Genomic DNA, 25,735 nt, shown 5'->3' with positions numbered 1-25,735 from the left:
TATTTTCTAGGCTCAAACATGGTCTAGGATGCAATTCCACATGTAGTCACAAAAGGCACAAATACAGTTAAGAAAAAAAAGAAGCTTTCTCTAGACACGTGTCAGGTTTTCCATTTAATCCTATGCATACTGCTAACTAAATAGAACTTGAGAGTTCTGCAAAGAGGTCATAAAATAGGAGCTGTGTTTCAAATGTACTTCACAGTCAATCAAACATTTATAAGAAACTCTTCCAGGTTTATTTCAACGTATAAAAGAGCTGCTAAGATCAAGCAGCAAGAATTCACCATAGAGTATAGTAGAAGTTCATGCAAAAAGGCTGACATATTACTCTTAACAAAAATCAGAGTGTGAATCTCATATAAAATTCCACTGTCACTCACCAGAATGGTCATCTTCTACCAAGGATGACCTGTGCTGCACGTCATAATCATCCAAAGTCCCTGGTTTGTCTTAGGGTTCACTCTTGGTGCTATATGCTCTTAGATTTGGACAAATGTGTAATAACATCCATCCATCATTATGATACCATACAGAGTATTTTCACTGCCCTAAAAATCCTCTGTGCTTTGCACCCCTGTCAACCACTGATCTTTTTATGGTCCCCACTGATGTGCTTCTTCCAAAGTGCCACATAGAGTCATACAGTATGTAGCCTTTCAGATTGACTTCTCTGACTGAGTAATATGTATTTAAGGCTCCTCCATGTCTTTTCATGGCTTGACAGCTCATTTCTTTTCACTGCTCAATAATATTCCATTGTATCGATGTGCCACAGTTTGTTTATCCATTCACCTACTGTAGAGGAATAAAGCGGCTATAAGTATCTGTGTGTAGGCTTCTATGTGGATAGAAGTTTTAAATTTCATTTGGATAAATACCAAGGAGCACAAGTGCCAGGTCATATGGTAAGAATATGTTTAGTTTTGTAAGAAGCTGCCAAGCTGTCTCCAGAGTAGCTGTACCATTTTGAATTCCTATTAGCAATGCATGACAGTTCCTGCTGTCCTGCATCCTCATCGGCATTTGGTGTTGTCAGTGTGTATATTTTTAACACAAACTTATAACCCTAGTCCCACCACAAAGGAATACCAAATATATGGGTAAACTATCACATTTCTGACAACAAATTAGGAATTCTAAAATTTTCCTCTTTTACATCTTCTGTAACTATATAGCAAGCTATACTTCTCAGAAATGAGCTAGATTGATTAATTCATTTGTTTTAGAAATACTTACCATGTACCTATAATGTAGCAAGCCCTTTTCTTAGCCTAAATCATGCCAACTGAATCAAGGTAAAAGTAGAAGATTATGCAATGATAACTGATTGTGCACCTATGTGCATATTACCTATGTGATAATCACTATTCTAAATGTTGGCACTGAACAAAAAAACTAAATACTCCTGCCTTAAGGCCCTTATACCTTACATTTCAGTGTGTGTGTACATGTGTGTGCGTGTGTGTGTGCGTGCGCATGTGTTGGGAGGAAGCAGCAGGAGTGAGGATGGAATGTTACTCCCTGATCTTCTTTCCCAATTCAATAAATAAAAGGTATGGGTCTACTCTAGACTAAAAAAAGCCCCAAATTAATGTTAATAAAAAATGACATGTCCCTCTAGCCACCTGATGCAACAGCTAATGTTATGAATAGATACTCCATTTAAGTTTTCCTGTCTCCTTGTGACTGCTATAAAGGACATATAACACAAAATGTAGGTTGTGCTTGATAAAATCTAGTGCAATTACCATATCAACCTAGAGATCAAATAAAATCTACCATCTTAGTTTTCATGATACTCCAAAGATGGGATTCAATACACCCATATAGGTCTATGCAGACCTCAATCTATCCAATCAACAAAACCTAAAAATCTAGGAATTCAATATCTGCTTACAGACATGACATTTAGATGGTCCCTTACTGAGTGATTAGTGAGTCAGATAAAAAGGCTAACCAGTAAAGGGTAATGCATACCAGATTAAGAATAAATCATAAAGGGAGACATGTTTGATTTCATTATTACAGTGCTATTTTCTGCCATCTCCAGGAGAGTAATTGTAGGATATTTTTGGTATCTGTTAAGTTGCAAATCGATATTATCTTTGAATCAGGATAAAGCACATCTGATTGCTTTTAAATGAAATTACAATTTCAAAATTTTTAATTTAAATTTAAACTTAAATTACTATTTTATAAATGTTTAACATAGTCATTTAAAAAATAATGAAGGCTGTGAATCTGGTGCTGGAGAAAAAGAAATATTAATGCCAATTATAAACTGATTACTGCCAAAAGGCAAGTAAATGAATCTTACAATAAACTCCATATACTATCCAACTGGCTTTAATGAAACAATTTTGTAAACATGAATACCGACACATTCCTGATCTATAGGAACCAGAAATAAAAAATGTCCAGCCACTGTGAAGTACTTTGAATACAAAAGATTAAAGAAGATGTCCAACATGCTAACTGCCTTTCCTTGGTTCCAAATGTTCCCTGGTCCTGTGGATGGTGCCGTAACTTTAGAACGTATGTAGTAAGTTGGGACGTTTGAATTTGGAAAGGGTCAAAGGAATAACAACTACATTTCTACAAGATTTACACTGCTGAGCTGCAGTTTTGTTCAGTTCCTCCTACAACAAAACCAGGGCATAAAATATTTAATAACAGAACTGTGATAATTATGTGGAGAGGACTACTGGAAGTTCAAGATTATTGAACAGAATTGAGTAAACTTAATAACAAAGTCCTATTAATAGAATCCATCAACCAGGTCACAGAATGATTCTTTGTAATACTATTTATTGTGATGATATTTTACCTTCCTGGACAGAAGTTTTCTAGTGCAAGTTAGTATATGTCCTCACTTCTTCAAAACGATTTTTCTAATCTACAAAGAAATTCTCTGTTCCATTACATTCTTTTTATGCATGCTCATGACCTAATTACTTTCAGCATTAATAAGCTAGTCCTAAAAATTGGATTCAAGGACTTAGTAGGATCTCAAAGCTGTTCTGAGGATTTTTTTCCCTTGAACTTCCCAATAATGATTTCTACAGGAACATATAACCAAATACTTCTGAGCAGTAATCAAAATCTTTGTGGAACAATCTTGAGCAAGGATTAGAAAAGTTAGAGAAGGACACAAGGATGCCTAGAATACATGAATCTGAAATAAATTAACAGCAGTCCTCACTTGGCCCACTTCTGATAATCATGAATTTCAGTTACCATGGTTTAACTAACACAAATGCCCCCAAATCACAGTACAAATTTCAGCCATCACAATATATTAACTGAGTACTTGCATGAGGTGCAAACTTCACTGCCATCTCTTCAGTCCATAAATCACCCTGTTAATATCAGATGCATATCATGATCAATGACCAATCATGTCACTTCTTTCAAAGACTGTTGGTGACTACTCACTGAATATGTGTTACTCGGTTCACACAGTTCATACTCGGTTACTATGCACAGACAGTAAAGCATGTGTTGTGTAACTTCCTTGTCTCCCAGTAACAAATCAATGTGGTATTTTATAATGGATTATCAAAGGAGGAAATTGGGCAGCAAGGAAGAAAGAATAAAGAAATAGAAAGGAATAATGTTGGAAGAAGGATTCAAATAAAACGTAAATGATACCACAAAATAGCTGAATGTGGGAATGTCAACATTACTGCCATTCAAGAGACTCTAAATAGTCAGAGAAACTCGTAAAAGCGAACTTGTTGACATAAATGAGGACAGTGAGTAGGTTGTGACAAAAGGAATGCAGATGTCCCAGAAGTGGTGACTCTGGCAAAAAAACTTTACATACAAGAAATTCTTGGAGATATTGTATAACACTATAAATGCAAAGGATAAAATGCTGGAATCTGATCCAAACTTAAAAAGGAGTATGACAATTCACTGAGGCATAAAAAAAGATGCTTGCTTTCTATTCAAAGTTATATAATGAGGAAGGCAAGCACTGTTCAAACTACTCTTGATGAAACATTTTAATTCTCAGTGTTTTTAATGTTTCAATTTACAATGTATTAAATATTTTTACTTTTTTTCCATTTCCTAGTAGTGTTATCACTAACAGTAAGAGAGTTTTTGTCTTAACAAAAATTTTAAAGGGCATGGAGCAACAGTCATGTTTTGTATTTTAGATTGCTCTTGCAGAGCTTCAGCTTACATGATCATGTTTATGGTCTCATAGTTTTGCGTAAAGACAAGTTCAAAGGAAGGTATGGTAAAATTGATATGCCTAACTCAAAGAATTTCAGAATGTTGTAAGTCCCTGGGATGGAACTGAATCTTCACCCAAATGGAACCAGAGATCTTGGTGGGCAACACTTGAAATCACTTATCAAGCATCTTAATGATAGAAATGACCTGGTATACTGCCAAAGACCAAAGAAGAAGAGCCCTGGAAATCAGCTAGGAACTTAACTGCATTGACATGGAGAACGGGGAGTTGGTATAGTTTTCAGAACAAAAACAAAGTGCCCCTGAAACGTAGTACTACTAGAGATTTGTGACTTTAGTTAAGACTCAGTGTTTGATTCTAGTTATCTCTGAGCGGTTTGCTAATAAGCATTAAGATTCTGCTTAAAAGTTTGTAAGTTACAGATAAAGGCAAAGGTATTTAGGAACATTTCCCTGTAAGAAACCTTTGTCTTCAAAACATAGTCTAGGGCTCACCAAGTCCTGGCTTGGCTTCAGGAATTTAAAAGTCTTCTCAGGCTTCTTCCTCAGTAGGATCAATGGCATCCCGAAATACAGTTCAAGACACATTTCTGGTAGAAAGTAATTCTTTCTCCTAAAAATGAAGGTATAACCTGTTCTTTACTACACATTTAGCCTATGGAAAGTCCAAGTTGAATCCTGGACCACCAAAAGATTTACATGCAGAATCAGAGAAACCACTAAGGGAAACTTCCTTTTGTAAATTATAGACCATAAATGGTAATCTGAAGTAGTTAAGGACAACTAGAAATCTAGAAAGTGAAAGTCATGGGTATGAGTTAGTATGAATAACTCAGGGGCGACACGACACCACACTCTAAAAAAACACATAACTGAGTAGCAAATGGGAAACAGAGGGGCTTTCCTGTTTGGTGGAATCCCCAGGCCATACACAGGAGTCCTCATAGAAAGGGTACCAAAAAAAAGGGGGGGGGGGTAGAATTATATCCATGACTCCCAAAAATGGGACAAAAGGCATATAATATGCACACTTAACATGTCTCAACTGAAATGTGAGTGCTACAAAGCCAGGGACGATATGCATTTCACTTCCACATCTCGAGCCTATAAGCTGGTGCCTAACAACTACTAGGCATCCTGTCAACAGATGAATAAATTAAACAAAGTAGGTCTACATTCTGCTCTGTCAATAACAGTTTCATTTACCCAGATATAGGTTCACTCAAAAGAAGTTCAAGACAGGGAGGTAGTATAGTGTAGTGGTAAAAAGCACTGTTTCAAATCCCAGTAGTACTAGAGAGGATCTGGGCGATTGTGGGCAAGCTGTCTAAACTACCTGCACCTAAGTTTTTTATCTACAAAACAGGAATGGTAACAATGGCACCTATCCCCAGTGAGTTCCTGCGAGATGTAAATGTGACTGCAGATGCTAGTGCTTTCCAACATCTATCATACGTAGCAAGGGTTCCACAAATACTTAGGTACTCTTATCAAAAACACTTTTTACATGTGAGTCCAGACCAGGTGAATCAAGTATAAGGCCCTCTTCCACATCCACCTCCCACATTTACTTGTTTTAAGGAGAGCCTACATAAAAAATTGTCACCAAAATATTTTTTAGCTTCATAACCATGTTCTTTAAAATATTATCAGTGGGATCCCTGGGTGGCGCAGCGGTATGGCGCCTGCCTTTTGCCCAGGGCGCGATCCTGGAGACCCGGGATCGAATCCCACGTTGGGCTCCCGGTGCATGGAGCCCACTTCTCCCTCTGCCTGTGTCTCTGCCTCTCTCTCTCTCTCTCTGTGTGACTATCATAAATAAATTTAAAAAATTAAAAAAAAAATATTATCAGTGAAATAAATATTTAAAAAGAGCATTAAACCTAACGTAATTAAAAATTAAAACAGTATTTTTTTGACCCATCAAATTATTAGCAAAGATTTTAGAATTATGTCAGGATTATGAGGTGAAAAACAGATATTCTCATCTGCAGTAACTGATACAAAGTTTTGAGAAAACATTTTGGCAGTAAGTATCAAGAGCCTTAAAATATCTCTACCATTTCCAGTCTTACGTATCTTTAACAGAATTCCATAGTATCAAAAAAAAAAATTGGAAACATCCTTAATATCCATCAAGATGAGAACTGAGTAAATTAGAGTGCATCTATAAAAGTGGAGCACAGGCAGCTATAAAAAGATTTCTGAAAGCAAGGAGGGAAATCAGGATATAAGTATGTAAGTTATATGAGTCCATTTATGGTTTTCTTTTTTAAAGGAAGATAACAAAAAAATGCACAGAATAAAGAAAGTGAAGGAGGAAATTCAGTAGAATACATTATTTCTAGGTTGCAGGACTTCAGATTTTTGTTTTTTTCTCTATAATTTCCTATATTGTATATGGGTTTCTAAAGCATATTTATTATTTTTAAAGTCAGAAAAAAACCTGTAAAGCCTATTTTGTAAAAATATGGCTGATAGCGAAGAGATTAACTCCTGGTTCAGTCAATAAAAATAATATCACTAATGATAATGCCACGATCAGCAAACTTCAACCACTTCCATGCAACAAATCACACTACTGTGAAATAATTTCATAATCCTAAAAAAAAAAAGCTATTCTCTACCTCAATCATATGACATAGGCCTATGTCTGCCAATAAAGATAAAGGCTTTCCCTAACATCAGGAAAGCCTGAATAGGTCTTGATGCTCTATCAGTCTTTTTCGTGATATAAAAGGCTTACCAAAATTCTAAGAAAATTTCCACAAGAAGTCTAGACACTTTTTTGAAAATAAAAGTTGTGAAATATCTTGACAGTTGTCACTGTTAGCCCTTTTTTCCCTTTCTTTGCTTTTAGACAAAAGTTGAGAACACCTTTGAAATCACAAAGCATTTTTCAGAGTGCCATACATTGAGAAGAGCCCACAGAATACATAATCGGTCATCTCTCTTCCATTTTCATATCACTTTAGATTTCTGAGTAAAAGTAAAACTCATGAAATATACAACAGACCAATCCACTACAACATTTTACTAGCTTTCACTTTTTTAAAGGTTGCAGAATGAAATAAATGAGATTACCATTATTCACACCTTGCCTTGTATAAATGCTAACTGGCCTTCAATGACTGACCATTTCATTGTACAATAGATAAAGAATAAATCTTACATGTTAAAAGTTTAAATATTTAGACTGTCACCTCAGAACTTCGCCAATTTAGTAAATTTCTGTTACCAATCTGGTAGGGAAATAAAGTATAAGTATCAACCAGAATACGTAATACCTTTTCACCTATGAGTGACAACTCCACATCGTAGATGCTAAATCTGAAATAGCACCAAAATTTATGCTGAGAAGTTCAGTCACATGATTATTATAGCAAAACATGATCAAAAACCACAATTCACCTGCGGCTACTTCCTTAGAGGCTGCAGACTCCTAGTGAAGATGACGAAACACAGTTCAAATGAGGCTTTTCCTAAAATGAACACATGTACATAGACAAGTGCAAACTGGGAAAATAAAGAGACAGAAGTCTTAATGCTCAAAAGTGCAATATCCTACCCTAATACTAATGTAGGGCTATGATCATCTCTTGGCCAAAATAATGTGTGTGTGTAAATGCTCTGAAAACACCATACATGAGTTTAAGGTATTGTTATTATTAGGATTCCCACTATTCATTCTTAAGAAGTTAAAAAAAAAAAAGCGTAGGAATTAAAAGTAAACTGCAGCAAACTGTGGGGGACAATAAACACTTCAAGAAGAATACTGAGACTGTATATTATTATTTATCACATTATCACACTTCCTAATACAACTTAAATAAAATATTTCACTAATATTACCTCCCAGAAATAACCTTTTCATCATTAAAACATAAATGAAAAATAGAAATACTTACTCACAATACCGAACTGTCCCCAAGACAGAAGTACAGCCAAAATTGGGAAAATAACAATGAGGATATTTTCATTTGGAGAAAACCATGAAACTGGGAAGAGAACAAAAATCACAATTAATATTTACTATAATCATGTTAAGTCCTGCCACTGAATAGTCAACAATATACTTTTATTGTGAAGATAGAAAATAAAAATAATTTATTAAAGCTGTGGCCTTAAAATAATTACAAATTACACAGTTTACTTACACAACAAATTCTATTTATGAAACAAGAAGCTAGTTTGTTTTTTCCACATTTTTCCTAACCTATGATTTATGGAAGCAAACAGTATGGCAGAGGCGCTGAGAACAGGGCTCTACAGCCACACGGCCTGGCTGGATACCTAACTCTACGTTATAAGCTTTCTGAGATTGGACAAAGTGTTAACACTTCTCTGTTTTCAGTGATCTCAACTGTTACACCAATTCAACATAGTTCCTATGCCTTGAAGGACTGTTGTGACTATTAATGAGCTACTACATGAAAAGAACTTAAAACAAAGCTTGGCTCTGTACCACGTACTCAATCAACCTTCACGACAATGATTATAACCTTAGGTATTAAGGAAACTTCTGTTAAGTGAGTCACATGTTACCTAGTGAAAACAGCCACACGGTATACATGACGGAAACTGTGACATTAAGACTTCACATAATTTGAGAACTTTTAAAAACTTAAGTTTCACTACATCTTAAGACACTGATTTTATCTATGAAATTTCTTAACAATAAAGCCAAATAAATGCACCAAAGACATTTCAAAGTTTGCCTGTATGAAGAGCATTTGCTGTTTGAAAAACATTCCTAAACACTGCCCAGAGCAAGTGTTCCTCTGAAATCAACCCTATTCATTCAAATCTTCTCCAGCTCTGCCATTCCGTATCAGCATGTGGAGAACCTTGTGGGCTTTCATACCACAATGATGCATTTCTTGTATTAACTTTATGCTAAAACCTGGTCAACGTTCACAATAATATAACAACAGAATATAATTACATTATAAATTCTGTCTTAGAGATACCAGCTTTTCAGAATGCAGCATTTTGTCCTGTACACAGCAGAGACTCAATAGGTTTGCTGTTGAAGGTTCTAATGGTCATGAGACAGTTCAGTGAATGAATGGAAGACGGTTTCATTTTTTGCAGATCTCTACCAAAAGACAGATTTTTCAGATCCTTTGAATCAATACCTTAATTTCCAACTGTATTACCGAGTATCATCCTGCGCCAAAGAAAACCTATTTTAATTTGGCCTCAAATCCTACCAGGGAAAAATTTTGCAAATAACGCTTAGGTTTTCATATCTAATGCCCAAAATATTTGATAAAAGCTCTATGATCTAATGACTAGTCCTAATCAATTTATTTTCTCTATCCACTTTCTCTATTATTTTGTTTTGTCTACATTCACTCCTCAAATTCTCGCAATTATTATATGAGGAATTATTAACTCCTCCTTAATGCTGAGGAAACAGAGGCACAGTGAACCAAGGATCTCAGGTATCTTAAGTTTTCATGTCCCAATCAGACTTCTGATACCCCTCCACCTACTCCTCCACCAAATTTCCCCTCTCGGGTTTCTTCATTTTGGTAGTGATGAATTTTCCAATTATTCAGACCAAAAACCTTAGAGTCATCCTTGACTCTTTGGTCTCTCACACCCCATGCCCAGTCTCAAAGCAAATTTTGTGGGCTCTACATTCAAAATGTAGCCATTATCTGATCTACATGATCAGTAGATGTTTAAGATGAGCTGACAATGAAATGTTCTTTCACTGACCTCTCTTCTATGCACCAAAACAATCTCAGGATATATTGGTTGAAACCTATTAAAATGAAGTGTGTTTGACCATGGTCTGACCACTCATTTTTCACTTCACAAATACTTATTGAAATCACACCATGGATAGGGTATTCTAGATACTTAAGGTCTGAGACAGTGAACATGGTAGGTGGGGCCATGGGTTCGAACAGGGGAGGAATTGAAGGTCAGATTTTTGTGGGTAGTAAGGAGAGGTCTCTGGGGTGTGAAACTGGATCTGAGCCACATGAAGACAGGAAAGAAGAGATACCAAAGGAATAGTTCAAGCAACTAAATGGTGGCCACTGTGGCTAGAATTTAGTGATACAAGAGGAGATGGGAAGAATCTTGCTAGGGCAAGATCATGCTGGGTCTTAACAGCTTGTTATGAGAGTTTGGATTTTATCGTAAAAGCAATGGTAAGTGACTGGGAAGCTCCAAACAGGAGAAAAATGACCATGATTCATCTAAAATCTTTGCCAGCCAGGTGGAGGATGGAAAACAGAAGCAGGATTCATCAGAAAGTTGCTGCAGCAATCGGGTAGTAGCAGGAAGGTAGGATGCAATCCACAAAGCCTTGAGTATAGTGTTACTCATCACATTTAAAGACATAACAGGGCATTGTTCCAAAGAAGGTGACTAGAATGGGAATCCTGAAACCATAAGCAATGGCTGAAAGAACCGGGGATTTCAACTTTATAGAATAAGAAGCTTGGGAGATAAATAGCACAGCTCTCCTCGTGAGAGAGCAACTACAGGTCTGCAAATTCTAGCCTGACTTCAGTTAGAACTGGAACTGCCTACTAATAGACCAAGATCCATTGGGAAGAGAGTTTCCCCATATCAAGCGTTCAGGTAAAAAAGTCTGAATAACTTCCTGAGGCATGATAGAAGTAATTCATAAATTAGACCATGAGAGAGACTAAATGCCTACTGGAGGACTCCAAACCTCTCTGTGGAAATAGTAAGTGTGAGAGACATTTCCATGACATACAAAGGGGGGGATTATAGAGCAAAAAGTACTATGGCCTAAGTGATTCTTAACTGAAACTTATCAGGAGGTTTAGTCAAACTTGAAACACTCTCAGCCTCCATCCTGAGATTTTAATAAATTCTCCATGGGGAGTGTGTGTGTGTGTTTGTGTGTGTGTGTGCGCGCGTGCATGTGTATGTGCATGTATGGACGGAGTGTTCAGTCATTCTTTCAGTTCAATATCACTGGTGTACACCTCTGGCATCGTTTATTTCCTTTCACTGCCATGAATGTGTTCCTTCTCCCTAATTTGTTAAGGTGGAGAGTCTGAGGATCACCAAATTGGATATTCAAGAACCAAATGAGATGCTAGGGGAAAAAAAGGGATGTTTTATATAAAACCACTTATATGCCCATTAAGGTATTGATTTGTTTTGGTACTATTGTCAGATGACTTTAACTCTTGTTTCTCAAAGTGAGAAAGGAGCCAAGATACTTCTCTGAGGTCCTTCTCAATTATGAATGTTTATGGCACTAAGAAAATAAACTTAAAATGGACGAAGAACAATATCAGATATTTTTCCACCTTAGGATTAAGAAAGATAATCCAAAGGCAATGCTCTTCCATTGAAGCTGTGGCTGACAACTCTTCCCATTACTCTTCCCCAATTCCTGTTCAGGTAGCGTGGGTCTCAGGAAGATGAACTCATTAGTGGAAAAGCAAAGAAATGATATTAAGAGGGTATGGTCTATGAATGAGTGTTTAAATTTTGTTTCCTAGACTAAGTAAAAACCCAGTACTTCATTTCCTTTATCACTGTGTACAAAATGGGATAATTGGAAAAAGTGAAAAGATCACTCTAATCCATGTAAGTGTGCCTTTCCTTCAGATAGACGTGGTAAACCTTCACAAACACCAGTTTCCATAAAAGATCACAATAAAATATACAACACTAAAATTCGAGCCAAAATTTTACTTGATATTTCAGGATTGTGATGTTTTTTTGATGTGTTGATTTGGCTCAGCTATAGTCCCTGGTTACTTAAACAACCCAAAATTCTAAGGTGGTTTCCCAAATCCCTGCTCCCTGCAATCAGCCTTTTGTAATTTCCTCCCCATGAGAAAGCATGGGATAGTGAACACGATGGATTTCATTCCCATGATTACTTTGTGTCATATGTCAAATGGGATTTTGATGATGTGATGAAGATGTCCAATCTGTTGGCTTTACAAAAGAGCAATTGCCTTTGGGAGAGAGGGGGCATCTAATCAAATGACCTTAAAAGGGTCTGTGCTATTCCTGGAAAAGAACATGTGAAAGGGATTCTACAAGAGGATGGATCTTCTCTGCTGGTGATACATATGGAAGAGGCCGTGTGGCAAGGAATGAGGCCACCTCCAGGAACTGAGAAAAGCCTCTAGAGGACATCCAGCAAAGAAACAGAGACCTTGGGATGCCTGCGTGGCTCAATGGTTGAGCAGCTGCCTTCAGCTCAGGGCGTGGTCCTAGGGTCCCAGGATCGCGTCTCACATCAGGCTCCCTGCATGGAGCCTGCTTCTCCCTCTGCCCATGTCTCTGCCTCTCTCTCTGTGTCTCTCATGAATTAATAAATAAAATCTTAAAAACAACAACAATAACAACAACAACACAGAGACCTCTGTCCTATAATCACAAGGAACTAAATTCTGCCACAATCATGTGAACTTAGAACAGGACCCTGAACTCCATATGAGAGTCTAGCCAACACCTTGATTTTAGCCTCCTTAAGACTTGTGTGGGGAACCTAGTTACACCATGACCAGAACTGTGGTCTACAAAACTGTGAGCTCCTAAGTGGGTGCTGTTTGTTACACAGCACTAGAAAGCTAATACAAGGATCTTGCAATGCTCTCATGTCAACATTATGAGCATAATGTATATCATGTTGATGGATGATGGAAATGGCAACCCTACTGAACTTGAACTTACCTTTTTAAACAAAACCTTAATAACTTACTTGGAGAAATGTAAGATTTTAAGCCTCCAAGTTTGTATATTATTAATACAGATATCAATAAAAAATTTTTAGAACTATTATTTACATTTAGTATTTTGTTATTTACAAGGTGTTTTCAAAGAAACCATAACTGAGGTGGTAAAAATCTTGGGTTTTGAAGGCAGATCTAGGTTAAAATCCTGGCTGTGACTCAAACCTTGAACAAGTAGTTTAAATCTCACCTGTTTGCTCATCTGTTAAATGGTGTATATATATATATATATATATATATATATATATATATATATATATATATCTCCTAGAATTCTTGACAAGATCACATGACATGACACACATATGTGGTATGTGCTCAAATAAATATTAGGTTATTTTATTGCTCTTATTTATATTGTTATCATTTCCTTGAAAGTAGGGTCATATCTTAGTTATCACTGAATGCATAGTGTCTCATACAGTGTCTGGCACATGGTAGGTACTCAATGAACCTTTTTAAGAAAGAGAGATATTAACTTATATACATCCCAAACAATTCTGTCATGGAGATGGTATCTTCATTTTACAGATAAAAAACTGAGGACCAGATAGGCTGTTTCTCAACCAAGTTTTCTTAAACTAGAAAATGGTGAAATATAGGAAAAGCTTTCTAAATTCAAGTCCTGTGCTCCTTCCATGGTATGATACTATACACAGATACCAGAGGTATATAAAACTCTAATTCATATATGATGTTTCCATATATTCAGTCCTAGTGTTTGAAAAAAGGAACACACAAATGGTCACCATTACTCCATATTCCACCAAGTAGATTCTCTATGAAATACTTTCTATTCCTTCTTTATGCCTACATTTGCAAAAAAGCACAATATAGTAAAAATGGATTCTATTGCCTAAGTCCCCAAAGTCCATATGATGGGTAAGTATCACTATTACAGTAACTCTGTTTTCTACAGTAAGAGTCCTGCCTCAAATTAACATTTTTGAGCAGAGGAGGTTTATTTCTTCTTCTAGTCAAAAATGGGTATAAAATAGAGACAACACCAGATGCTGGCAAGGATGTGGGGAAACTAGATCGTTCATATGCTGCTGATAAGAATGTAAAATGAAAAAACCACTCTGGAAAACAGTTTGGCAGTTTCTTTAAAAACTAAGCGTATACTTACATATAACCCAGTAATCGTACTTCTGGGCATTTATCCAGAGAAATGAAGAAGACTATGTCCACATAGAAACCTGTACACGATTGTTCACAGCAGCTTCATTTGTAATAGCCAAAAGCTGGAAACAACCAAAATGTCCTACAATAGGTGAATGGTTAAACAAGCTGTGATATACCCATACCATGGAATACTACTACTTAGTCAAAAGAGAGAGACAGAGAGAAAGAGAGAGAGAGAGAAAGAGAATGAACTATTGATATACACAACTTGGATAGTTTTCAAGGGCACTGTGCTGAGTGAAAAAAGCCAATCTCAAAATACTGTATGATTCCACTTCTACAACATTTTTGAAATGACAGAATCACAGCTATAGAGAACACATTAATGTTTGCCAGGTCAGGGGTAGTTGGGGGGAAGTGACCATCAAGAGGCTGCACAAGGGAGATCTTTGTGTCAACGGAGTAATAGTTCTGTATCTTGACAGTGGGGCTACTTACTTAAATATACACATGTGATAAATGACAAAAAAAATATACACACATTGTACCACTGTGAACCTGCTAGTTTTGATATTTTACTACAGCTACATAATCATCATCATTGGGGGAAACTGGGCAAAGAGTAGACAGCACCTTTCTGTTCTATCTTTGTAATTTTCTATGAATCTTCAATTATTTTAAAAAACAAAACTCAGTACAAGGTCCAACGTCGGAGACTTCTGGTAGAGTTTTCTACATTCTCTGCAACAAAACAATACCTTCTCATTTTAATGGCCCGAAAGCTAAGCACACCTCATTTTTTCATAGGGTACTTTGAAAATAAACCAAAAACAAGATAAAATAATCACACTTTTATAAAATTATAAGCTTCATCTTACATATTGGTATTTCTTTCCTATCTTCATTCCATCATCTAGCTTCTCAAATTTCATATCTAGAGTTTAGCAGTCTGCCTCTCAGTGACTGACACTACACTCCAAAATTACTGCTTCCCGTCTTAATTTATTCGATCTCATGAAAGTATTCCTTCAGAAAAATTTCAGCTAGGTATTAGATTATCTAATTCCAGCCACTCACAGTGTTTGAATGATTAGACCCTGCTGAAAGGTATATGTTTTTTAAAAAAGCCCCTTAGTCCAAATTAATATCAAATTAATAAAAGTTACAATATAAGAGGTTCCTAAGCAGAAACACCTTCCAAATTCTGCTAGCTAGCTCTAAGCTACCTCCTGCCATTCGTCATTGCACAAAAATCCCTCTTGCAATATCCCAGGCAAGCTTCAACAACTTGATATCTTACTTTATAAAATAAACATCCCAGGAACACAACCAATATCTGCAAAGCATTTTGGTTTACATAGAACTTACAAGAAAACTCAGTTGATGCTCATTACATTGTAGAACACATAAGAGCAGGTATCTATTTTCATCCCCATCCCAGAGATAAGGTAATTTGAACTCAGAAAAGAAACTTCTCAAGATCATATAGGCAAATAATTAAATTGCAGAATAGGGGATAGAATTCAGATCTCCTGATTGCTAATCCTAAACCATGTCAAAATATTCCATCAAACTAAACAGCCCATCTCAATCTAGTAACAGACATTTTATAACTATGAACACTAGAACAACAGAGGGCAAAGAGTTGATCCAATTGAATTGTTCTGGTCCCATCTAAAGCAGAGGTTCTCAATGTATGGTCTAATCCTAAAATCATGTCTAGTGATTGTAAACAAATATTTCAAAACAGAGAGTCATAATGCACTTGTATGTGGTTGAAGAAATCAGCTGGCACAGAAAGAATAGAAAAGAAAGCAGGCTGTTTACTTCAGCTAACTATTGCTTTATACAACTCACCAAGCCAAGTTTGTGAAGAAAGGGCAGACTCATGGTGCTATAATCAAGGCTGAATTCAAATACACTGAATTGGAACTCTAGTTCTTCTGAATCTTAGCCAATGAAAAAAAAAAACACCAAAACAAAGCTAAGCATAGGAAACCTCAAGGACTCATCCATGATAATCTGGTTTTTTAATCTCCTGATTCTTCTATTCTATTCTTTGCAAAGCGGACATGTCTGGGACTCGTCAACCCTTGATCAAAGTAAAAGGTTTTTTAAAAAGGCCACATAATAGGTAAGAGGCTGGAAAATAAACCACATGAAAGAAAGTACTTCAATGACCTCAAGACTGCTCACCCCAACAGAATAGTTCTTGGACTAAAAGTTTGAGAACCACACAATATACAAATTAACAACAAAAGCTTTATCTGGAAGATAGAAGGCAAATACAGTAAACCTCATGATCTTAAAGGTGCTAAACATCACATCAACATTTATTATTAATAGCCTGCTTTATGATTCAAAGGAGTATCCAGCCCCATTTTGTCCCCTTTCTAACAGTATCAGGATGCTACAAATTTACAAATAAATGGAAAGGTTTTATAGAGATCTTACCAATTCGATATTTTAATTCTATGATGGTTTCGCCTTCTCTGCTTAATTCAGTAACTTCACAAGTATAGTTTCCTACAACAGCTTCTTCCTTACTCATCTCCAAAGAGGCAATGCCATTCAGTAATTTCTGTGGTACGATTTTTGTACTCTTAAACTTATCACCGTGAGTGGTCTTTTGTACAGCTCCATCAAAGGTGAAGATGTCTTTTCCTCTAAATTTCCACTTTACATACATCTCATTAATGTTTGTGGCCTCCACATTATTAACAAAGCATGGGATGATAACACTTTCATTGCAAGCAGTGTATTCTACAGATTTGGTTATGTTAAATATTAGCTGAGCCGAACCTGAAAAAGAAAAAGAAAATCGTTTAATTTCATTATAGGATTCTATACTTTAAGTTGTTACAGATACTTAAGATAAAGAGCAATATTTCACTTGTTCATTTAAGCAAACAGTAAAACTATAGGGAAGACAGGCAAGGTAAAAAGAAATCCAAATTATTTTAATATTAATGTGCACAGCTGGTAGACAACATTTTAACTTTTCCTTATTCAATCTCAGTAATACAAAGTATACATTGCCATGTATCTTGGGAATTAATTCAGCAACTCTGTTGGAACATGCAGGTGTAGTATCTGGCTTTGGAAGCTTTGAAGTAATCATTACTGCCTACTGATATATGTAGAAAAATACCGTCCTTACCATGGGAAAATTTTGAACAGAAAATCAAACCAAATATTATATTCAGTCTCAACTTTGTATACTTCCTCCAAATAGAACTTGCTGAACTGATAGGAAGTTTATCTCTATCCTTATGTTGCATTTCCAAAAAAGATGACTGGGTCTACTAGACTTTAATACAAAAAAGTAAACCAAATGAATCACATCACATCTCTCCAGAAGGAAGGAAAGTCTTAGAATGCTAAGGAGAAAAAACATTCTCTGTGTCTATTTTCCCATTGCAAAATACAGACAGCAATAGTCATTTTGTATGTAAGTATTAGAAAGGATTATATACAATAGAAAGGCATTTTCCCACCCCTATATTTCACTGCAACTACGGAACAATAATTTCCAAATATATATTACAGGTATTCTTTCCCCCTAGAAACCATAAACCACTGGAACAAAAACTAAGAAACAAGTTAATACCAAGAGCAGATACTGCTAATAAATAGGGTATACAGTCGTCCTCTCTTACCCATGGTTATGCTTCTTGTGATTTTAGTTACCTGTGGCCAACCTCAGTGTGGAAGCAGATTATCCTCCTTCTGACACACGGTCAGACAATCTATAGTAGCTTAAGTCTAGGTCACATCACATTGCCTACATCCTTCATCTCACCATGTAGGCATTTTATCTCCTTACATCATCACAAGAAGAAGGGTAAATACAGTACAATAAGTAAGTACATTGTATAATAAGTACAATGAAAGAGAGAGACTACATTCACATAACTATTATTACAGCACACTGTTATAATTGTTCTATTTTATTATGTTATTGTTTATCTCTTACTGTCTCTAATTTACAAATTAAGTGTTATTATAGATACATATAGAGTATATTTTGGATTGGTACTGTCTATGGCTTCAGGCATCCACTGGTGGTCTTGGAACGCATCCCCTACCAAGAAGGTGGGCTACTGTATTCCATCAACTCTTCCCTCTAGAATGAACTATCGTCGCCTTGTAAAAGAGGGATTGGAAAAGTAAATCCAATCACTTACCTTTCATCTAACATGTACGAGAATATGGAGAAATTATAGCTGTCTTCCATACTGTTCAGCCATTTATCAACTCTTTTACCTAAGTAGTTAGCTGGCTCTTCCCTCAAAAAACAAAGCGCTAACAGATACAAATAAAACATCAACTTCAATAGTTCGTCCTTAAGATTTCTTCTTTCCACATTTATAAAATGGGAATAAAAATCAAGGGCATAGGATGTTATTATCTTAGGAACATAATTATTATTCAGTAACTGCCCACTGAGTTGAATGCTAGGATGCATAGTAGAATAGGACTTGGACAATCAAAAAGCCTGAGTACAAATTAATGATTTTTTTAAACTTTTCTATGCCTTAGTTTCCTCTCTGTGAGTGAGGATCAAAAACGAACACTGGGCTACTTCATGGAATTGTGATGAGCATCAAGGAGAAAATACCTGGGCAAGTGCTAACAATATTGTACTATAAAAATGAGGATCAATACTGTTAAGTTAGATGATATAGCATTTTAATGTAATGATCTGGACTTTCTCTGACTGGCAGGTCCAAACTTTTATTTCTGGGGATTTGCAGTTTGAACTAGCCATGGGAATGCCCACAGCTCACCTCTTCCCACTTCTCTACATTTCTTGCCATCAAAATATTAGGAAGTGTCAGGCAACAACTGGACTTCCAGCTGCATTTTTCAAAGTCTTGGCCTTGTGAATTATCTTCCCTGAGAAAGAAGCACTGGGGGTAGGTGGGTGGGGGGAACTAGTGTGTACAATAAAGGAGAGAAGTCAGGGCACCTGGGTGGCTGGGTTGAGGATCCGACTCTTGATTTTGCCTCAGGTCATGATCTCAAGGTTGTGGGATCCAGCCTCGAGGCAGGCTCCACACTAAGCGCAGAGTCAGCTTGAGAGTCTCCCTCTCCCTCTGCCCTACCCTGCCCCCCAGCCCTCAGCCTAAGGCTCTCTCTTAAAAAAAAAAAAAAAAAAGAATAAATCTTTAAATAAAAGGGAAGGGAGAAAAAGCAAGATGTTGGAATCAGAAAGAAAGGGAAGTGTCAGAAAATATAGTGAAAGCTTTTGCAATGGACAAAAAGATTACTGAGTGTCCTTTCAATGGAGTGCTGGGAATTGTGTGACAAATTCCTTAGGAATATCTCATTCTGTAGGGCCCTGTGCCTTTCACTGTGTTTATCTGTCTGAGCTATTTTATAATTTTGGTAAGATTAATGGTAATGCAAATGATTTCCGTCCACAGAGATGCAAATAAACTTTGTTCCACAATTCACTCCTCCCTGGTGGAAGAAGAGATTTCAAAAAATCATGTTTTATTGCCATGAGGTTAATATTGCATCTATTTGAAAATTCATTTCAGCATTCCTGATTGCCTATAATTGTGTCTGGTCTCTCAATTTTCTTTTAAAACTGAGAAAGTTTTACCATCTTCCTTGTTTAATTGTTAATTAATGTGTAAAATAAAATCTTTGATACATGGTCATTTTGTGTTTGAGTCAAGATTAAAAAAAATTATTTCTAAAAACCACCTTTTAATAAAATAGATACAAGTGAAGAGCTCAGTTATCCTAGCAAACTTTTTTAGAAGGCTCCAAGTAAGGAAGTGGTTGGTGAAAACTCCACAATTTCATTTTTTGTTTAGAGAATGAATTTTCTAAAGAGTACAGAAAGCACTAATTGCACTACATTATCTGTTGCAATAAAAGAATCTTATAGCTGAAGCAATTTAAGTAGAATAAATGCTATCAATAAAATTCAAAGTAAAATTGACCTAGATAAGCTGTAACTTGAATAACCCTTGCACTAATTAATAAATATAGTCCAAAAATGTCACTCCACCAGCTGTTAACTACAACTTCATCCTCTATAAACATTTATCAAAACAAACAAAACAAAACAATTAAGTAGTAAAATTATCTGATTTGAGTTTTCTCTCTTTTGCCTACTGCTTTCTGTTGAAACATCAAAGTGAAAAAAAGATTTAAAATATAGAGAGCAAATAAAAGCACATAGATAATTAATACAGATAAGGAAACTGAATAATCAAAATATGCCTATGGCTCCATGACGCAAGAGCTACACATAAATTAATAAATGAAATGAGGAAATAATTTTATATAAAATGCCAAAAATAGTAGACTTCACAACTTCTGTAAATACAGTCCACCAACAAACCATTTCAGACTGCAGTCCTGAAAACAGCTACAGTATGTTGCAGAGAAGGCTCAATAATACATGGTAGTCACAGCAAACAAACCTAGCTCAGAAATGTACAGATGCAACATTTATTGAGGATAACCTGATCTGAAACACTGTGATATGATGAGGGGATACAATGATGGAAAAAAGCAGGAATTATCTTTTGGAAGCTTTCAATTCTCATTTTGAACAATGATATATACTTTTTATAACAGGAGGTCATAAGTGCTATCCAATGGCATGAACAAAGTGCTAAAGATGGGCAGGAGGGTAATCAGTCTTACAGATTTCTAAGAAAATTTGCATTGCTAGTAGGGGAACAAGAGAAGATTGTCATAGCACCCATCCACTTGGGTCTTGAATCATTTATCTTTTTACATGTTCCATGCAAAACCTCTCTCTCCTTCATAACCCTTAAATCACTGCCCTTTTGCAAAAGCTTATCCTATACTCTCCAAAGAAGCTGTATTTCTTAATTTGAGTCCTTTAGATGAAAAGCCAGAAGCTTCCAATACTTCCCACCTATAAATTTACCTGCAATCCCCATTATCCATATCCCTCTCACCTTCCTCCTTTTTACAAGTGCATCCCTTCACCAGTTAGTTCTCATTTCCACACCCACTAATCTCCCCAAAGACTTTCCCTAGTTCATGATCAGCTCCTACATCCCCCATACATTCATAGGTGTTTTTTAACATATATATAAAAAATGCGTATTAGTCAACTTAAAAAAAAATCATACTTTTTTCTCTCCTCCCTAGCATCCTAAAATAATAATCTAAATGCATTTCTTCACCTCTGATTCACTTCTTAAATATCTGCTTCCCAGCCTCTATCTCTTCTTCACTGCAATAGTTCTTACCAAGGCCCCCAATAATCCCTTGGGAAAAACTGAATGTGCACAGTTTACTCCCTTATCTTGACTACTCTATAGGTCCTGAACCAGTAGGCAGCTCCTTTCTTGCTCTTATCTCTTGGCCTCTGTTACAGCTCTTGATTCTGAATTTCCTCTGCTTTGTCCACCTCATTACAGCTTTCCTTTCCTTCTTTATTGAAATCTATTCCTTGATTTACAGTTAATATTAGGGTTCCCCTTAGAACTTCATATCCAGCACCGACCTCCCAACTCCCAATTCCCCTGGGGCTCAGCATTCTCTCTTACTCCACAGTTTTAACAACCTATACACTTTTAAAGTAGGCCCCAATAACTGCAGACCTAGACAGCCAACGGTCTGCTGTGTACTTCCACTTCAATGTACTACAGTTAATTCAAAGTCAACATGTCCAAAAATCAACTTACCCTCCACCTAACCTCCTCCTAAATCTTCACCATCCCAAGTATTTTTTTATTATCAGTTAACCAGACCTGGACCTAATAAGAGTCATGCTAGATTCCTCCCTTTCCTTAGCTGAGAATTCTTAATAGGCTTAATCTACTTAATGGTTCCTCAATATCTGTTGTATGAATTAATTTATCATCTCTCTTTTAGGATATTGCCATAACCTCCTAACTAGCTCCCTAACTCCAGCCTCAATGTTTTCCCATCTCAGCCCCAATATATTTTCCACAGTTCTCAAAATAACTGTTCTAAATGCAAATGTGCACTCTTTTGCCTAATATACTTTAACAACTCCCCCCTCCCTGTTTCAAGCTAAATTCTAGGTGCATTAGCATGGAATACAAACTAGGTCTTTCATGATCCTGTCCAGTTCCACCTCCTGTACTCCCTCATTTCCAAACCAAGCTCCAACCCTAATGACCTCCTGCAATTACATGAATATGCAATGCTCTCTCATCTCCATGCCTTTGGACAGGCTGGCAAACACTTCTTCACCAAGTGTCCAGGTAAGAGCACACATGTGGAATCAGACTTTGGCTCAGAACTTACCACTTTCTAGTTGTATAACCTTTGACAAGTTATTTGACCCCTGTAGTTCAGTTTCCCCAACCATAAAACTCACCAAAATTTTGTTAAAACTTAATGAGATAATTAATATTAAGGTCTTATCGCAGTGCTTTCACATACATAGGAAATGTTCAATAAATGGCAGCTATAGTTTACTAACTTTGGTTCTTCCTGCTAGAACATAATGGAGATGTTCAGTCCTATTCCCCTTTCCTACCAATGCTCAATCATATTCATTCCTTCCTCATTGACCCTGTTCAAGGGTTGTCACCGACTTACTACTGAAACTTTCAATTACTGTTTTACTTAACTGATCTCTCCATTAGGCTCAAAAGGTAGACAAACAAGGACAATGTCTTCAATTGGTATCCTATGGATCCAGGGTCCAGCAAGTATGAATCAATACATTCCTTATAAGTGAAAAAAATTTAAAGTAAATCCCAAGGAAGGAAAACTGTGAACTGTATCAGAGAAGACTTGCTCTTCTTCCATATTTCAAAAGAATCCACCACTGCTTCTCACTTCAATAGACCTGATTATGGAATCCAGAAACTACGTATTTTAATGAAAAATCTTGATCAAGTCAGTTGCAGACTGCATGGAAGAGTTTCTTAAAAATTACACAAATGTGTCTAGAATGATCTTCCTAGAGGATGATGTTTAAACTAGGTCTTGAAGGATGAGTAGGAATGATATAGAAAAGGAAAGGCTTTCTAGGCAGAGTACATAACACGTGCAGAGGAATGAGGAAAGTGAATAATTGGAGGCAGAAAATTCTTCAAGTGAGCTCTAGGAAAAAGGGATGGTTAAGAAATATTGTAAAGGCTTCCTTGAATGTCATTCTGAGGAACTGGGACTTGATATTATAAGCCATAGCAAACCATGCAGATTTACTTGTATTTAAGCAGCATGGAGGGTGAACTGAGGACAAGAAGGGAGAAGGGAAAGGGAGATACATTAAGAAATCACTGCAATGGTCCAGATTAATTGACACCTGGAGAGATGGCCGAAACATTACAGTAAAAATTACAATATCAATGTAAGTTGGATGTGGGAAATAAGGGAGAAGAGAAGGAATGAATTAAAATTGTTTACTAAAAGTATGTGTAACTAGTTAGATTGTGGATTTTATAGAGAAAAGAGATTTTGGGGATTTACAGGGGAATATTCTTTCAATATTTAATAGGCTGAGTATCAAAATACCTGTGGTACAATGAAATGAAGATGCCCAGTAGATCCCAGGACATATGGATCTGGATTTAAGAAGAAAGGTCAGAGCTACGAAGACTTGGGAATCACTAAGATCATAGCTGGTAAGTGAAATTGTGAACATAAACAAGATTGCCCAGAGAGTCCCTGCAAAGCAAGCAGAGCAGGAATCAGAGAATAAAACATTGGGGAACACCAATATTTATAGAAAAATCATTAAAGAAGAATAAATCAAGGAAGTGAGAAAAAGTGAGAGATGCAAAAAAACACCACTGTGGACATCAAAAAGAGAGTCTTCATGTGGACTGAACAGATGTTAAATGGTATTAGTAAAAACGGCCTGTAGACTGAAACTTTATCATTAGCTTTTTCATCTACAATGTCAATAGACTAGCAGGATCAAAAGTCACACTGCATTTGGGAATGAATGGGAAGGAAGAATGAAGAAGCATTCTCCTTCAATACACTTTGCAGTGTAAAAAAGCATAGAGAAAAGACAATAGAAAAAGTGTAGAGACAGGGACTAGGGCAAGTTTTTTTTTGTTTTTTTGTTTTTTTGTGTTTTTTTTGGTTCTTCTTGTTTATCTGTAATTTGGGGTAAAACCTGAACATGTGTGCAAGCTAGAGTGAAGGAGCCACTAGAGAGGGAAAGATCTAAGGTGAAAGGCTGAAGAAGAATTAAACTGATTGGACAGGTGTCCAAAATGGTGGAAGTGAAAGAGCTGTAGACAGATGAACCCTTCCTTGGAAAGGTTAATAGGTATACTTCTGAAACTGGGAGAGGGAGGAGAATGAGATGGTTGCTTAAGATATTGTAGATAAGTTTAGTAATGGTGGGAGGGAAGCTGAGAGAGTCCACACCACACATCACTATTTTTTGCAATAGAGTAGGAAGTTAATTATCTGCTTGAAATGGATGTTCAGGAATGGGGAAGGAGCCCAACAGTTACTAAGGTAAAGGAAGCAAAGCTCCTGAGTAAAGATACCTGCTGAAAGTGAATCCTACCAGTCTGGCCATCAGATCAAGCCCCTGGTATGAAGAACTAGTCTCAAACCAGATTGGGTTAGAATTAGGGTCAAAAAGGGGGATTTAGACAGATCTCAATAGAGACAAAATAAGGTCTGGGGTAAGGTAGGCATGTCCATAAGGTGTTTAGTTCTCACTCAAAGTAATCCCCCACTAGATTTAAAGTGGCCTTTTTAGAACAGAAGTGATAAACCTGGAATTACAGGGGAGAGAGCAGTTTCAAGTCAGTAACATCCAGAATCCTGGGCTTATTGAGCACTTAAAACATACTGAATGTCATCAAGAGATGAAAACAAAGATTGCCACTCTTTATAAACTACATTTTAAGTTATTGAGAGGCATAGTCTGAAAATGTATGTTTTACCGAAGAGGGCCTTGCAAAGTACTTAGAATATGGCATGGGCTTATACACGATTGCAATGGAAAAAGTAGTTTTGACAGACCCTGCACTTGCCAAATGCCTTGCCTTTAACCCATTAAGTGTGACATGTATTCAAATATGCACATTTATTCTCTTAATGTGAATTTCAAACACTGGGGTTGACCAGATTCTGAGTCTTATATAACTGTCCCATAGATAATGAATGTAATATTCAGAGGAGAGTGTAATTTATAGTTTCTGTTTCAACTCCACGTAACTATGAAGAAGGAAAATATCTAGGTTCTGTATTGCTTTAGTTCAGGTATATCAGGATCAAATTTCTTGGGTTTTATGTATTTTTTGCTTTAGCACTACAATGAGTTTAAAAAATTCATCCTACACTATTATTCTTGTTCTTCTAACATGGAAGAACTATTTGCACTAGGACACAAAGTAAAAGCTACCTTATGACAACTCAAGACTGCATTATATTAGGCTGAAACACGAATATCAAAATACACAGATTTTTATCTTGTATAAAAAACTAACAGCAAAAACCTAAAAGGTGGCTAAAATAGTTATATGAAAACTGTATCACAGAAAGGACATTAAAGTTTTAAAAACAATGCTTTTACAGCTATAGGTAAATTAACATTAAGAAATGTAAACTTAAAAAAAAAAAAGAAATGTAAACTTGGTTTTAATAACATGAGTAATTATTGTGAACTTAGAATATTTATCACACTTGGGGAAAAAAAAAAAACA

At 36.3% G+C, this 25,735-nt stretch overlaps 1 protein-coding gene across 3 annotated transcripts in view; it reads right to left on the bottom strand.

Annotated features, from left to right (window-relative positions):
• Positions 1-25,735, bottom strand: part of CD47 (CD47 molecule) — a 43,564-nt gene that overhangs the window by 14,966 nt on the left and 2,863 nt on the right. For all 3 annotated transcript variants that reach the window (XM_041752485.1, XM_041752493.1, XM_041752500.1), the window contains exons 2-3: positions 16,536-16,883; positions 8,115-8,204 (exon numbers count right to left, since the gene is read on the bottom strand). In XM_041752485.1, the coding sequence (XP_041608419.1) occupies positions 8,115-8,204; positions 16,536-16,883 (438 nt within the window). The remainder of the gene's footprint in view (positions 1-8,114; positions 8,205-16,535; positions 16,884-25,735) is intronic.

The sequence above is a fragment of the Vulpes lagopus genome, chromosome 1, assembly GCF_018345385.1.
Source record: "Vulpes lagopus strain Blue_001 chromosome 1, ASM1834538v1, whole genome shotgun sequence".
Lineage (NCBI taxonomy): Eukaryota > Metazoa > Chordata > Mammalia > Carnivora > Canidae > Vulpes > Vulpes lagopus.
This window is presented reverse-complemented; position numbering and strand designations above follow the sequence as displayed.